Raw genomic sequence first — 14,096 nt, 5'->3', positions numbered from 1 at the left:
GGGAGGCTCTCCCCTCTCAGCACCTATGCATAACTCCAGCTGTTTTCATCACTCTCAAGGTTATTGATATTCATTGCAGACAAACATCTCATTGGCTTCAGTACTACAGTCGTTAAAGGAGAGTGCACTAGTTTCAACCCCTCAACCCCTTTAAAGTGGTTATAAATATAAAAAGCAAATAAATACAGATATTGAGACTTCATTCCAGACAGCTCATTCAAAGTCCAATAAAACTAATGGGAATACATTACAGGTTCCAAAGGATGACACAATTATTAATTATGTTTGTATATTATATTCTGATTTACACGTACTACAAAATAATGTTTTATTACAATAACATAATTACTATAGGACATTTAATATTATTTATCAGAAATTGTGTAATTCACTGTCAACCAAATATGTATTACAGCTCTCAAATGACAAACTGGTCTGATACATACGTGCTCGACCTACTTGCGCAACGCCCTCGCTCTCTGACTAGAAATTGGACTGAATCCTCAAACTCCTGCAAACTCCAGGCTGAGGACCGTTGAGTCTTAAAGGGTCTGGAGCTCTCGGATACGGGACTGGCTATATGGGACGCTACTTGGATGTCAGTCTTTCACTCTCCTAAGGGATCATATTAATTATTTAAAGGTTTTCTATTTTTACATTTTTTAAGTTACTTTCCCGTCGCGACGTTCTCATTATGTGCAGCTGGCTGCTGCAGTCCGCCCATCATCATACTTGGGAATCTAGAACGTTCGGGTGTTCTGTTGATCCCGAATTTATTCTTCTTTAGGACACTTTCTATTTTATGGAAAGACGGAGGACAATATCACAATTCGTTCCAAAATGGATTTAAATCCAAGCGTAAAATGTAAAATAGTTGTCGTTGGGGATAGTGAATGTGGGAAAACCGCTCTACTAAATGTGTTTGCAAAAGATTCATTTCCTGAGGTGAGTTTTATGTGACATATGTCATTTTAAACATGATTATTATGAGTTATCAATCAGCTTGCAACTTTTCTATGTCTAAACATGGATATCACCATTTTATTTCATCTGTAGGGCTACATTCCCACGGTGTTTGAGAACTACACGGCAAGTTTTGAAATCGATACGCAAAGAGTTGAACTCCGCCTGTGGGACACTTCAGGTGAGGACCCACTGCACGTTATTACCCTTCCGAAAGCCTGCGTCACTGTCATACATGCTGTAGCTAATATATACCAGGCATGAAACATCTAGAGTGTTCTATAACAGAAGACAAGCATGAAATCCAGATATGCAGTATTGGCCACATGATGTGCTTTACAGTAACAGCCAGCCCCTTTGAGAGGAATGGTCTGACGCTGCCTCTCTGGAATGTGGGAAAGGGGTAGATAGGAGTCGGATAACAGTTATGGAAACCTTTTGTACACCACCAGCATTAGCCTACATCTGAAACGACCCTCACACCCTTGAACACCTGACAATGTGGGAACTCAAACACTGGTGTTGCCTCTGTATAGAATTGTACATCAGTCTTGTGAAATCAACATAGGCTACTTACTGACATACATTTTTTGTCCTGTGCACTCTGAAATAAATGCAAACCTTGCATTGGTACCTGTTTTGTATCCCTCGGTCTGTAGGAGTAGATTTGTACTTCATTTCTTTCAGCTGTCTATGAGGAGAGAAAATCTAAAGGGCGGTTATGAAATTAGAGACACTTATTTTCCCCTGGCCAACATACACACATTTTTACTCAGAGAGCTTGGCCTGGCCGGTCCTCTTGCATTATTTGTTTTATAAAGCCGCTCCCCCTCACAGCCTCACACACTCAACAGGAATCCCATATAAAAGGTCCCTGGGGGATCTAACCCAAACACAGCCCCAGGTCTGGGGGGGATCGATGTCCCATCCATGGGATGGTAAAGCTAACGTAGGCTAATGCGATTAGCATGAAGTTGTAAGTAACAAGAACATTTCCCAGGACATAGACATATCTGATATTGTCAGAAAGCTTACATTCTTGTTAATCTAACTGCACTGTCCAATTTACAGTAGCTATTACAGTGAAATAATACCATGTTATTGTTTGAGGAGAGTGCACAATTTTGAACATGAAAATGTATAAACAAATTAGACACATTTGGGCAGTCTTGATACAACATTTAACAGAAATGCAATGGTTCATTGGATCAGTCTAATACTCTGCACACACACTGCTGCCATCTCGTGGCCAAAATCTCAATTGCACCTGGGCTGGAATAATACATTATGGCATTTCTCTTGCAGTTGTTTTACTTTGTATTTTCTTTTACCAGATCTATTGTGTTATTCTCCTACATTCCTTTCACATTTCCACAAACTTGAAAGTGTTTCCTTTCAAATAGTACCAAGAATATGCATATCCTTGCTTCAGGTCCCGAGCTACAGGCAGTTAGATTTGAGTATGTCATTTTAGGTGAAAATTGAAAAACAGGGGCGGATCCTTAAGAGGTTTTAACCCAGCCCCAGGTCTGGAGGGGATGTAACCTTAACCCTGCCCCAGGTCTGGGGGATCGAATCTTAACCCTGGGGGATCTAACCTTAACCCAGACCCAGGTCTGGAGGTAATTACCTGCTAAACTACAGTTGCGGATGCCTCAAGCCTGGACTGGTTGAGTGTTTGGGCTGATCTGCCCCCCTGGGTCTGTGTACTGCTCTGGGAGGAGAGGGAGTAGTAGTGGGAAAGAGAAAGGGGGATACCTAGACAGTTGTAAAACTGAATGCATTCAACTGAAATATGTCTTACTCATTTAACCCAACCCCTCTGAATCAGAGAGGTGCAGGGGGCTGCCTTAATTGACATCCACATCATCAGCGCCCGGGGAACAGTGGGTTAACTGCTTTGCTCAGAACATAAGATTTTTACCTTGTCAGCTCGGGGATTTGATCCAGCAACCTTTCAGTTACTGGTCCAACAGTCCTACCCACCAGGCTACCTGCCCGTCAGGGAGTCCTCTGGGCTGGGTGGAGATGTGTGTGTGTGTAGAGAGGGGGTAGTAAGGGGATGAGAGAGTGTGTTGGGCTGCCTCTCCTCTGCTCTGTGACCTTAAGCTGATTGTGGCGTCCCTTGGGTCTGCCCAGGACACGACTCAGTGATTACACCACAGCTTCAGGAAGAGCTGATACACCAGGGCAGCCCTCACCACACACACCAGCCCTCACCACACACACCAGCCCTCACCACACACACCAGCCCTCACCACACACACCAGCCCTCACCACACACACCAGCCCTCACCACACACACCAGCCCTCACCACACACACCAGCCCTCACCACACACACCAGCCCTCACCACACACCAGGGCTGACACACATCTAAGGAGTTCCACTGGACCAGCAATCCCCTCCCTCTCATCACAACATGATGGTGTGATAACGTAGATATGGTGGAATTGTTTTGATAACCTTGTGGATAGGGTGACGCGTTTCGAGATACATGATAGTGTTGTTTATTGTTATCACAAACGAGTCTCATGTGGAAATTGGAGTACCGCAACTACATATAATGGGTAAAGAGCCTCCAACAGTTTGCCACCTTCTCTCTCTCTCTCTCTCTCTCTACTTTATAATGCACATGTTGTCCACTTAGACTAGTTTTATTAAAAGAGTAGACATCTATTCTAGTGATTAATTGAACATCGTCCCATATCATGGTAGCCTCATTATACTGCACATGCCATGTACAGTAGTTTCTCTCCTAGGGATATCAGTAAAGATGCTGGATCTTAATTTGATCACCCTTTTGCAGGAGAACTTTCCTGCAATGCAGGAAATTTAAAACTTGGAGCAAAAATGCTTCTGAAGTTTGTAATTTCCACTTTGAAATGTCAGACTTGATTTACGAAAAATGTATCAACCCCTACAAAAATATCCATGGATTATAATCTACATAATTATTCACATTTCCTGTTGCCGATTGATAATTTTTTCTGCTGTAGAAAACTAGCTCAAATTAAGATCCATCAGTTGGTGAGTTCAATGAAATATAGGGTTACCCAGATGATCTTGTCTAGTTCCCTTCTCATCACATAGTACCCTACTCATTATTTCAGAGCTTTCTGGAGCAACCTGCATGAAGAATAGCACCTGAGAATAACTCTAACACAGTTAGCTGAAAGGTCATTAGAAATGCATGGGACTCCAGTGTCCTAGGTTCTGTATGTGGATCAATGTGTTTAGTAGAGGAATCCCCCCCCCCCCCCCCCAGTGGAATGCCAGTGGTCGGACCATGTCATTGGTCAGGAAAGTGGTTATATCCACCCCTGTGAGAAATATCCTCCTGAAGATTTCCCGTCTCTCTCCTATAAGCACAACTATTACTTATTATTGTATGTAATAGTTATGTGCATTGACTTGGGTTTGACTTGGGTTGGTGTCCTATATTTCTGTAGCCCCTAACCCACCTATCTGATCGATGAGCTGTACGTTGAAAGATGCCTTAGATTAGTTTGATGTCGTTGTTTTATCATGTACACTTTATCACGTCTCACAGCGACAGATACATTTACTGTACTTCGAGCCTAAAATTGCAATTTCTTACAGTCGGTTAGGTTTACCCCATTTTTAAAAAAATCAACTCAATCCTACAACTCTATTTTAATGTTCCCATGGAAAATCCTTCATACCAGAGTTAACATTCCAAATCCCACACGTGTTCTGGTCCAGCCATTTATCAGACCTTAAGGTGGGCTATGAAAACATAGGGGCCTCAAGGCTGTTTGTTTAACATAAGGAATCTGACTCGCCAGACTTGAAAATATTTCTGCATTGTTTACATCTGCTGGTGTGAATTTGTTGGTGGAGAAACGTGCCGGGAGGGGAATCCATGTCATACCACAGCATATGATTTATAGGCACTCTACCATGTCCAAATATTCAAATGGGCCCACTGGTACAGAAGTTTACTCCTGAGAATTCAAACTGAGTTTAATTGTGTTGAGGTAAATTAGAGTGAAAATTGAAAAAGACAGATGGTGATGGTGCCATTGGTGTTTTGGTCCAGAGTGGGACCATCTGGATTCCATTTGTGAATCAAAACATTTCTGGTTTGGGTGGGGGCAGGCGTTGTAAAGCCAGCTTCAGAAGTAATGGATCAGGTTTTGAGTGATTGTTATGACTTCAAGTCATGATGTGAAAAAGCATACTTTAACCCCGCATTCTTTAGAATTCAATGGCACAATTCAGGAACCTAGGTTATTCTACATGGCTTTGTATTCTAAAGGAGAAAGGCCTTTGGCATGGAACCCTTAGACAATTACACAAATCTCCTTTCTGAGAATGAGAATCTGTTTCCTACAGTAGAGTATGTATGTGTGAGATATGGTGTTTTCACGCAGCCAGTTTGGATTAAAGGTAATATATAACCTGTATGAGGAGAGGAGCACCCCTCATGTTGTAACTCAAATACCACCCTACTGTGGGAAACTAGAAAATCCCCACCATTTTTCACAGAGGCACAATGGGGAGATGGGAACTTCCAGACATTAGTGTTGGTTTGGTTTCTTTACCTGGGATGCAACCTGACCCAGTCCACCACAGAGCTTGAACAGCTCTAAAGATTCTCTGCATTCCCCACTAAACCTCATGTCCTGAAGGTTATGTTACAGATGGTTTAGTGTGCAGTATGTACGTCACAAGTGTATATTTCACTGGTAAAATACCAGTGAAGTAGATAAATAAAATGTCATTTTGTATTAGTTGGATTCTGTAACTTTGTTTCTACTCCTGTTTGGAATGGGAACCACTGCAGTTTGATCAGTCTCTTCAAATAACATGGTCATTGTTTAAATCAACGCATCTATGGAAAGGTACATGTTGGTTAACTTACAGGAAGTTGAGGAACTACCGTGACCCAGTTACCACAGACCCTCTTTTACTTGACTAACAACATGGTGACGTGTTTGAATTGCAGGCTCTGCATACTATGACAATGTGCGACCTCTCTCCTACCCGGACTCTGATGCAGTCCTCATCTGCTTTGACATCAGCAGACCAGAGACCCTGGACAGTGTACTGAAGAAGGTGAGTGTTTTTGGGTGATATAGCGGACTCTTGTTCTGGAAGATAAGCTGCCCCGGCTCCTCTTGAACTGGTGAACAATGGCCTGTCCCAATGGCATTTTCATTCAGTCCCTTAGACCCTCTCTAGAAAGGCCTCCATCTGTGTTTCTGGGTCAAGGGACCTCTGAAAAAACGAATTCTGCTAAAAACTAGCTTTACCAATGACAGGAGACTATAACTAGGGCTGTACCAATGAGGGGGTACTATAACTAGGGCTGTACCAATGGGAGGGGGTACTAGAACCATACCAATGAGAGGGGGGTACTAGAACCATACCAATGAGAGGGGGGTACTAGAACCATACCAATGAGGGGAGGGGGTACTAGAACCGTACCAATGAGGGGAGGGGGTACTAGAACCGTACCAATGAGGGGAGGGGGTACTAGAACCGTACCAATGAGGGGAGGGGGTACTAGAACTGTACCAATGGGGGGTACTAGAACTGTACCAATGGGGGGTACTAGAACGTACCAATGAGGGGGGTACTAGAACTAGAACCGTACCAATGAGGGGGGCTAGAACTAGGACCGTACCAATGAGGCGAGAACTAGACCCGTACCAATGAGGGGGGACTAGGACTGTACCAATGAGAGGAGACTAGAACTAGAACCGTACCAATGAGGGGGTACTAGAACCGTACCAATGAGGGGGGTACTAGAACCGTACCAATGAGGGGGTACTAGAACCGTACCAATGAGGGGGTACTAGAACCGTACCAATGAGGGGGGTACTAGGACCGTACCAATGAGGGGGGCTAGAACTAGGACCGTACCAATGAGGCGAGGACTAGGACCGTACCAATGAGGGGGGACTAGGACTAGGACCGTACCAATGAGGGGGGACTAGGACTAGTACCGTACCAATGAGGGGGGCTAGAACTAGAACCCGTACCAATGAGGGGGGCTAGAACTAGAACCGTACCAATGAGGGGGGCTAGAACTAGAACCGTACCAATGAGGGGGGCTAGAACTAGAACCGTACCAATGAGGGGGGCTAGAACTAGAACCGTACCAATGAGGGGGGCTAGAACTAGAACCGTACCAATGAGGGGGGCTAGAACTAGAACCGTACCAATGAGGGGGGCTAGGACCGTACCAATGAGGGGGGCTAGGACCGTACCAATGAGGGGGCTAGGACCGTACCAATGAGGGGGGGTACTAGGACTAGAACCGTACCAATGAGGGGGGTACTAGGACTAGAACCGTACCAATGAGAGGGGGTACTAGAACCATACCAATGAGAGGGGGGTACTAGAACCATACCAATGAGAGGGGGTACTAGAACCATACCAATGAGGGGAGGGGGGTACTAGAACCGTACCAATGAGGGGAGGGGGTACTAGAACCGTACCAATGAGGGGAGGGGGTACTAGAACCGTACCAATGAGGGGAGGGGGTACTAGAACTGTACCAATGGGGGGTACTAGAACTGTACCAATGGGGGGTACTAGAACCGTACCAATGAGGGGGGTACTAGAACGTACCAATGAGGGGGTACTAGAACTAGAACCGTACCAATGAGGGGGGCTAGAACTAGGACCGTACCAATGAGGCGAGAACTAGACCCGTACCAATGAGGGGGACTAGGACTGTACCAATGAGAGGAGACTAGAACTAGAACCGTACCAATGAGGGGGTACTAGAACCGTACCAATGAGGGGGGTACTAGAACCGTACCAATGAGGGGGGTACTAGAACCGTACCAATGAGGGGGGTACTAGGACCGTACCAATGAGGGGGCTAGAACTAGGACCGTACCAATGAGGGGGGACTAGGACTAGGACCGTACCAATGAGGGGGGGACTAGGACTAGTACCGTACCAATGAGGGGGCTAGAACTAGAACCGTACCAATGAGGGGGGCTAGAACTAGAACCGTACCAATGAGGGGGGCTAGAACTAGAACCGTACCAATGAGGGGGGCTAGAACTAGAACCGTACCAATGAGGGGGGCTAGAACTAGAACCGTACCAATGAGGGGGGGGCTAGAACTAGAACCGTACCAATGAGGGGGGGGGATAGAACTAGAACCGTACCAATGAGGGGGGCTAGGACCGTACCAATGAGGGGGGCTAGGACCGTACCAATGAGGGGGGTACTAGGACCGTACCAATGAGGGGGGTACTAGGACTAGAACCGTACCAATGAGGGGGGGACTAGGACTAGAACCGTACCAATGAGGGGGGACTAGGACTAGACCAATGAGGGGGACTAGGACCGTACCAATGAGGGGGACTAGAAACGTACCAATGAGGGGGGCTACAACTAGGACCGTACCAATGAGGGGGGGGCTACAACTAGGACCGTACCAATGAGGCAAGAACTAGAACCGTACCAATGAGGGGGGACTAGGACTAGGACCGTACCAATGAGAGCGCGACTAGGACTAGGACCGTAATAATGAGGGGGGGACTAGGACTAGGACCGTACCAATGAGTGGGGACTAGAACTAGGACCGTACCAATGAGGGGGCTCTAGGACTAGGACCGTACCAATGAGGGGGACTAGGACTGTACCAATGAGGGGGACTAGGACCGTACCAATGAGGGGGACTAGAACTAGGACCGTACCAGTGGGGGGGACTAGAACTAGGACCGTACCAGTGGGGGGACTAGAACTAGGACCGTACCAATGGGGGGGTACTAGAACCAGGACCGTACCAATGAGAGGGGGACTAGAACCGTACCAATGAGGGGAGGACTAGGACCATACCAAGGAGGGGGGGCTAGAACTAGGACCGTACCAATAAGGCGAGAACTAGAACCGTACCAATGAGGGGGGGACTAGGACTAGGACCATACCAATGAGGGGGGTACTAGGACTAGGACCGTACCAATGAGTGGGGACTAGAACTAGGACCGTACCAATGAGGGGGGGCTAGAACTAGGACCGTACCAATGAGGGGGGGCTAGAACTAGGACCGTACCAATGAGGGGAGAACTAGGACCGTACCAATGAGGGGGGGCTAGAACTAGGACCGTACCAATGAGGAGGGTACTAGAACCGTACCAATGAGGGGGGTACTAGGACTATGACCGTACCAATGAGTGGGGACTAGAACTAGGACCGTACCAATGAGGGGAGAACTAGGACCGTACCAGAGGGGGGACTAGGACCGTACCAATGAGGGGGGTACTAGAACTAGCGCTATACCATTGAGAGCAGTGGCGGGGAGGAATGTGAAAACAAACTCACGTGAGGCTTAGTAGTAGTCAAACCGGCCTTGTTCACACATGGGATCCCAGACACGGCTATTGTGGGTCTCAGTGCCCTTTGACCTGGCTCAGTATTGTGCCAGCGGAGAGGAGTAGGGTCCAGTTAGAGATTCCTCCCCTGGAGAGAACGTAATCCAACCAAGCTTTTTTTGCTCTCGGACCCCACTCAGTAGGGCCCCAGTCTCGGACTAATGCTTTCCATTTTCTTTCCTCTGTATAGTGGAAAGGAGAGATTGAGGAATTCTGTCCCAACACCAAGATGCTGCTGGTGGGGTGCAAGTCAGACCTACGCACCGACCTTTTTACCAAATCTCACTCTGGCCATACCCCAGTGTCCTATGATCAGGTGGGTGTCGTGTCTTTCTAAATGTTATTCAAGAGTATGGACTTAAACATGATCCAGTATTAAAAGCGCTGGGAACAATTTGTAATAGGCAGAGCTCCTGACTGATTTCAGTGTTGTTCCCTCTCTGTCTCAGGGCTCTAACATGGCCAAGCAGATCAGTGCTCCGTACATCGAGTGTTCATCTCTGCAGTCTGAGAACAGCGTCAGGGACCTCTTCCACGTGGCCACGCTGGCCTGCGTCAACAAGGGCAACAAGAACGTCAAACGCAACAAGTCCTCCAGGAGCACCAAGAGGATCTCGCACAGCAGACCTGACCTGCCCACCGTGGTGTCAGACTTCCAGAAGACTAAAACGAAGACCTGTGCTGTTATGTGACTGGGAGGATGTCATTAGAGAGACTGGGGGACACTGTGAACATGCTCATGAGCATTTGAATTTTGGACAACCATGAAGAGCTTTATGCACTATTAGTGTGTCAACTGAATGAGGGATGGTGTTGAGATGGTGAAAACAGCTACGTTATACCCTGCTTTTTTACACTCTAGAGGAAGCATAAAAACAAGGCGTAAATGAACACGTCATGACCTAGATGTATCCCAGACAGTCGTCACTAAAGAGCTCTACTTTTATTCTCAGCTTGAACTTGAATCCTATGGTTTAGAACACAAGCAGGGTTGAAGAATCCAGACTATTGAAAAGCTTCCGTTTCTGAAGTGTTGCAGGTACCAGTGTTTTTGGGGGTCTGCTGTTTTCAAGGATCCTGTGTTCTTCCCAGTAATCAACCGAAATTGTTGTGAGGAGAGACCATGAAGGATATGAGAGCAGTTAGATTGTGTAATGTACAGAGAAGCAATGATGACAACCAAGATGTTGTCTGAGCAGAATTGATGCATGTCACGTGTTGTGTCACCATTTACATTTCCTTTTTTCTTAAAATGTTGCCCTTTTCTGAATCTGTTTATTACAATGTATTATTCTAAAATAATGTCAAAATAGTTCATTTCAGAACTGTCAATTTGCCATGTTTAAATGTACTGTAGTCAGGTAAATGTGGTACATGTTTGAATTTATACTTCTACACGTATAAGCCCATCATTAAATGCCTCAGTGCTGCATTTATTGACCTTTGGGAAGTACGTACTTTACTACTGAATCTGCCTGTTTAGTTTTATAAGAACTAGAGTGGTCTATCCGAGACACTGGTCTTGAGTTTTTAAATATTTAGGGCCTTGGAAGCTCATTCAGTTCCTGTGGACATATGAAAGTGTCGACGTCTCTGGATTGTGGGTTTTCCTATGAAAAGAGTAACTACTGGAGATAAGATTTGTCCTTTGGATAGTGAAGAGAGACATTTACTGTGAGTGACATCCTGCTCTGTCTGCCTGTCACGCTGGCCTCGTTATCAGAGCTGTGACTTTGCTGAAGTCTTTCACTCTCTCCTCTGTTGGCACGCTGCAGGAGTTCTGGTCACATGATGACGCACTCTGGGTGAACCTTAACTATCCCTCAGCTCAGCTGCCTGCTGGCTGTCTGTCCTACCAGCCCCAGCCCTTCTGAATCTTTTAGGAGCATTAATAGTTGGTTTCTTTCTGTTTGACATTTGGGTGTTTGTTTAAGTTATGTATATTTGCTTGAGAAAACCCTCACCATGCCAAACCAGACATGTAGTTTGGGAACTGTATTTGTAAGGTAGTGACTGACGATATTATTCTTGTTCCTATTCTTGTTCACTGAGGAATCAGTGAAAACACCCAGGCAATACCTGCATGAATGCCTTGATCACGACAAATGGAGCCTAATGTGCTGAAATATGTCAAAACATGGGCCAATTCTGTCCAACAATACGATATAGATGCCTCAATGATACATGAGGATATGAAACCGTTCTCCTGAAATCAGGCGACTACTGTGATGCAACATATTAAGAGATTGTGATGGGGATATCCTTAGCGTTGCCATTTTTGCACAATATAGTGCTGTTTGTCAGAATAGCAGTTTACAATAACCAGGACACAAGTACCATAGATGGGACCAGTGGTCTGTGTCATTGAATTCTATTGGGTAAATGATTTCTCAGTGTGTAACATGCATCAGTGGCTCCATCAACACAGAATCGCTGCATTTTTATCAGGATTGGTCCTGTGTTGTGGTGTCCTGTCTAATCAATTCCCTTAACGGTGCCCCATTCAAGGTGATATGAAAGGTGACTTAGGGAAATCTGTGCTGTATAATATGGAAGAGATGGCTATTTTTATGCCACAGAAAAGCCAATGGCACATAGAAGTTCTGCTTCATTGAAATACAAAGCGGCCCGTTTGTCTTTTGTGAGCATACAAATCCATGCCGTTGAGCTAATGCTATGGAGAGTACGGTGATAACAGAATACATTTACCCTTTTGTATTCATTGTGGTTAGATTCGGGGTAATAGAAAGAGATTGTCTAAATTGCAAGCCTTATTCCACCACCCTGGTTTTCCTCTACTGCAGTGATACTTGTAGTAATATTGTGAAATAGCCTAATCTTTACAAGCTTATCCAAATGAGTTCAATTGATTGGTTGATCACAATTCCAACTCTTTTAACTTGTGTCAAAATGTAACCCCGAAGAACCTCTCACATGGTATGTATCTGTTCAGTGTGGTTTCTCAGCAGTGGAGAGATACTAAACCACATAACAATAGCTGTTAACAGCAAGTTCAACTTCATATTAGTTCTCCTTAAATCGTACATATTTGATGTTATTATAAAATGGTAGGCCTACTTTGAAAGGTAATGATATGGAAACTGAATTGCCATCCAGAGGATTTTGGTGATCAAATATTTTAATCGTTGAGCCTAAACTGCCAGCTTGCAATTGCACACCCCATTGCAACATGAATTAAAGCACTAAGCCACCATTCTGGCCTACTGATAAAATGCTCGTTAGCCATATAAAAAAATAAATGCTGGTATTTACACCACCCTCATTTAATTGGATGTGCAAATTGATACACAAATGTATCCCATTACAAAGATATTGATAATATGTTACAATGACTAGGGGCTCTATTCAATCTGAATCGTTGAAGCGTCACAAGAAAACATGGTAGAAATGTAAAGGTCATTTCATATTGAGACGACGATCTGCAGCGTTTACCGTGAACAAAGTCTCCACTATAACGCGGGAACATTGCCTTTAAATTTCAATAACGCTGAATTTCCACGATATGGATTGAATATACCCCTAAATGTGAAGATACATTGGTCACACTCTGGGTTTGCCATTTTGTCAGATATGGAACCATCCTTCATAAGCTGTGTTGAGTGATAACAACCTTATAAATGCATATGGCTTCACAGGCCACCTGCCATGCACTTAGACTTGGTGAGCAGATGTTAAACACAACAACAACACATCTCGTAAAGCTTTTACCAATGTCAGCAAAATGGACGAATAGAGGGTCGGACCTTAGAGTTCTACTCAAATTCCACCAGGGGAGATGTGTGAATGGATTCTGACAAAAGAGAGCTTTCCTCTGAATAGGCTTGGCTGAGTGAATGGGGAAATATTCTGTTTGGGCTGTTGAGAAAATAATCCCCCACAGACACACCCTGTTTTCTCAAGACATGACAAAGACTGGAGATAGGATATTTACATAAGCCTGAATTCTCAACAACAACAAAAATGACATGAAAAACATTATTTAACAGGATTATGTGTACCTAATATAGTGCATATATGTCTGGTGCTGGATTTATATTTCAACACCTGCTTGAAAGATCACAGTGAATTTATATAATAAACTTTCCTTCTTGCCTTTTGCAGTCTAGCTCATCTCAGTCAAATTGCTGTTGCCATTTACAGTAAATCTGTCAATCAGACCAGGAGGTACATCATTTCACAGTAACTTCTCAGTAATCCGCCTCGGGCGCTTGACAGTAACCATAATATCCTCTATGATTAAAGAAGTAATATGACAAAAGATCCTCTTATTTGATAGGTATTTGGCACTGATACAGCAATATTCTACCCATCACATATTTTCACTTCACTGTACCTCTCCGGACATTTTCTCTGCTTAGTCCCCTTCTGTACTTCCTGTTCACCCACGACTGTGGGGCCACGCACAACTCCATCACCATCATCAAGTTTGTTGACAACGCGACGGTGATAGGCCTGGTCACCGACAACGATGAGACAGCCTACAAGTAAGAGGTCAGAGACCCGGTAGTGTGGTGCCATGACAACAACCTCTCCCTCAACGTCAGCAAGACAAAGGAGCTGATTGTGTCCAGATCACCAAAGACTCTGGTCCTTCTGTAGCTCAGTTGGTAGAGCATGGCGCTTGTAACGCCAGGGTAGTGGGTTCGATCCCCGGGACCACCCCATGCACATGACTGTAAGTCGCTTTGGATAAAAGCGTCTGCTAAATGGCATATATTACTTAACATGGTCCTCTCACACCAGCACAGT

General features: G+C 45.0%; 1 protein-coding gene across 1 annotated transcript; it reads left to right on the top strand.

Moving 5' to 3' along the window:
- The first annotated feature begins 497 nt into the window (after positions 1–497).
- Positions 498–13,605, top strand: LOC124048529 (rho-related GTP-binding protein RhoE-like). Its single transcript, XM_046369408.1, has 5 exons — positions 498–945; positions 1,057–1,144; positions 5,936–6,045; positions 9,517–9,642; positions 9,776–13,605. Exons 1-5 carry the CDS (start codon positions 841–843, stop codon positions 10,016–10,018), a joined length of 672 nt encoding a protein of 223 aa, XP_046225364.1. The 5' UTR covers positions 498–840; the 3' UTR covers positions 10,019–13,605.
- Positions 13,606–14,096: the final 491 nt, after the last annotated feature.

Source organism: Oncorhynchus gorbuscha, linkage group LG01 (genome assembly GCF_021184085.1).
Source record: "Oncorhynchus gorbuscha isolate QuinsamMale2020 ecotype Even-year linkage group LG01, OgorEven_v1.0, whole genome shotgun sequence".
Taxonomy (NCBI): domain Eukaryota; kingdom Metazoa; phylum Chordata; class Actinopteri; order Salmoniformes; family Salmonidae; genus Oncorhynchus; species Oncorhynchus gorbuscha.
Note: the sequence above shows the minus strand (reverse complement) of the source record. Positions and strands in the feature narration are given on the sequence as shown.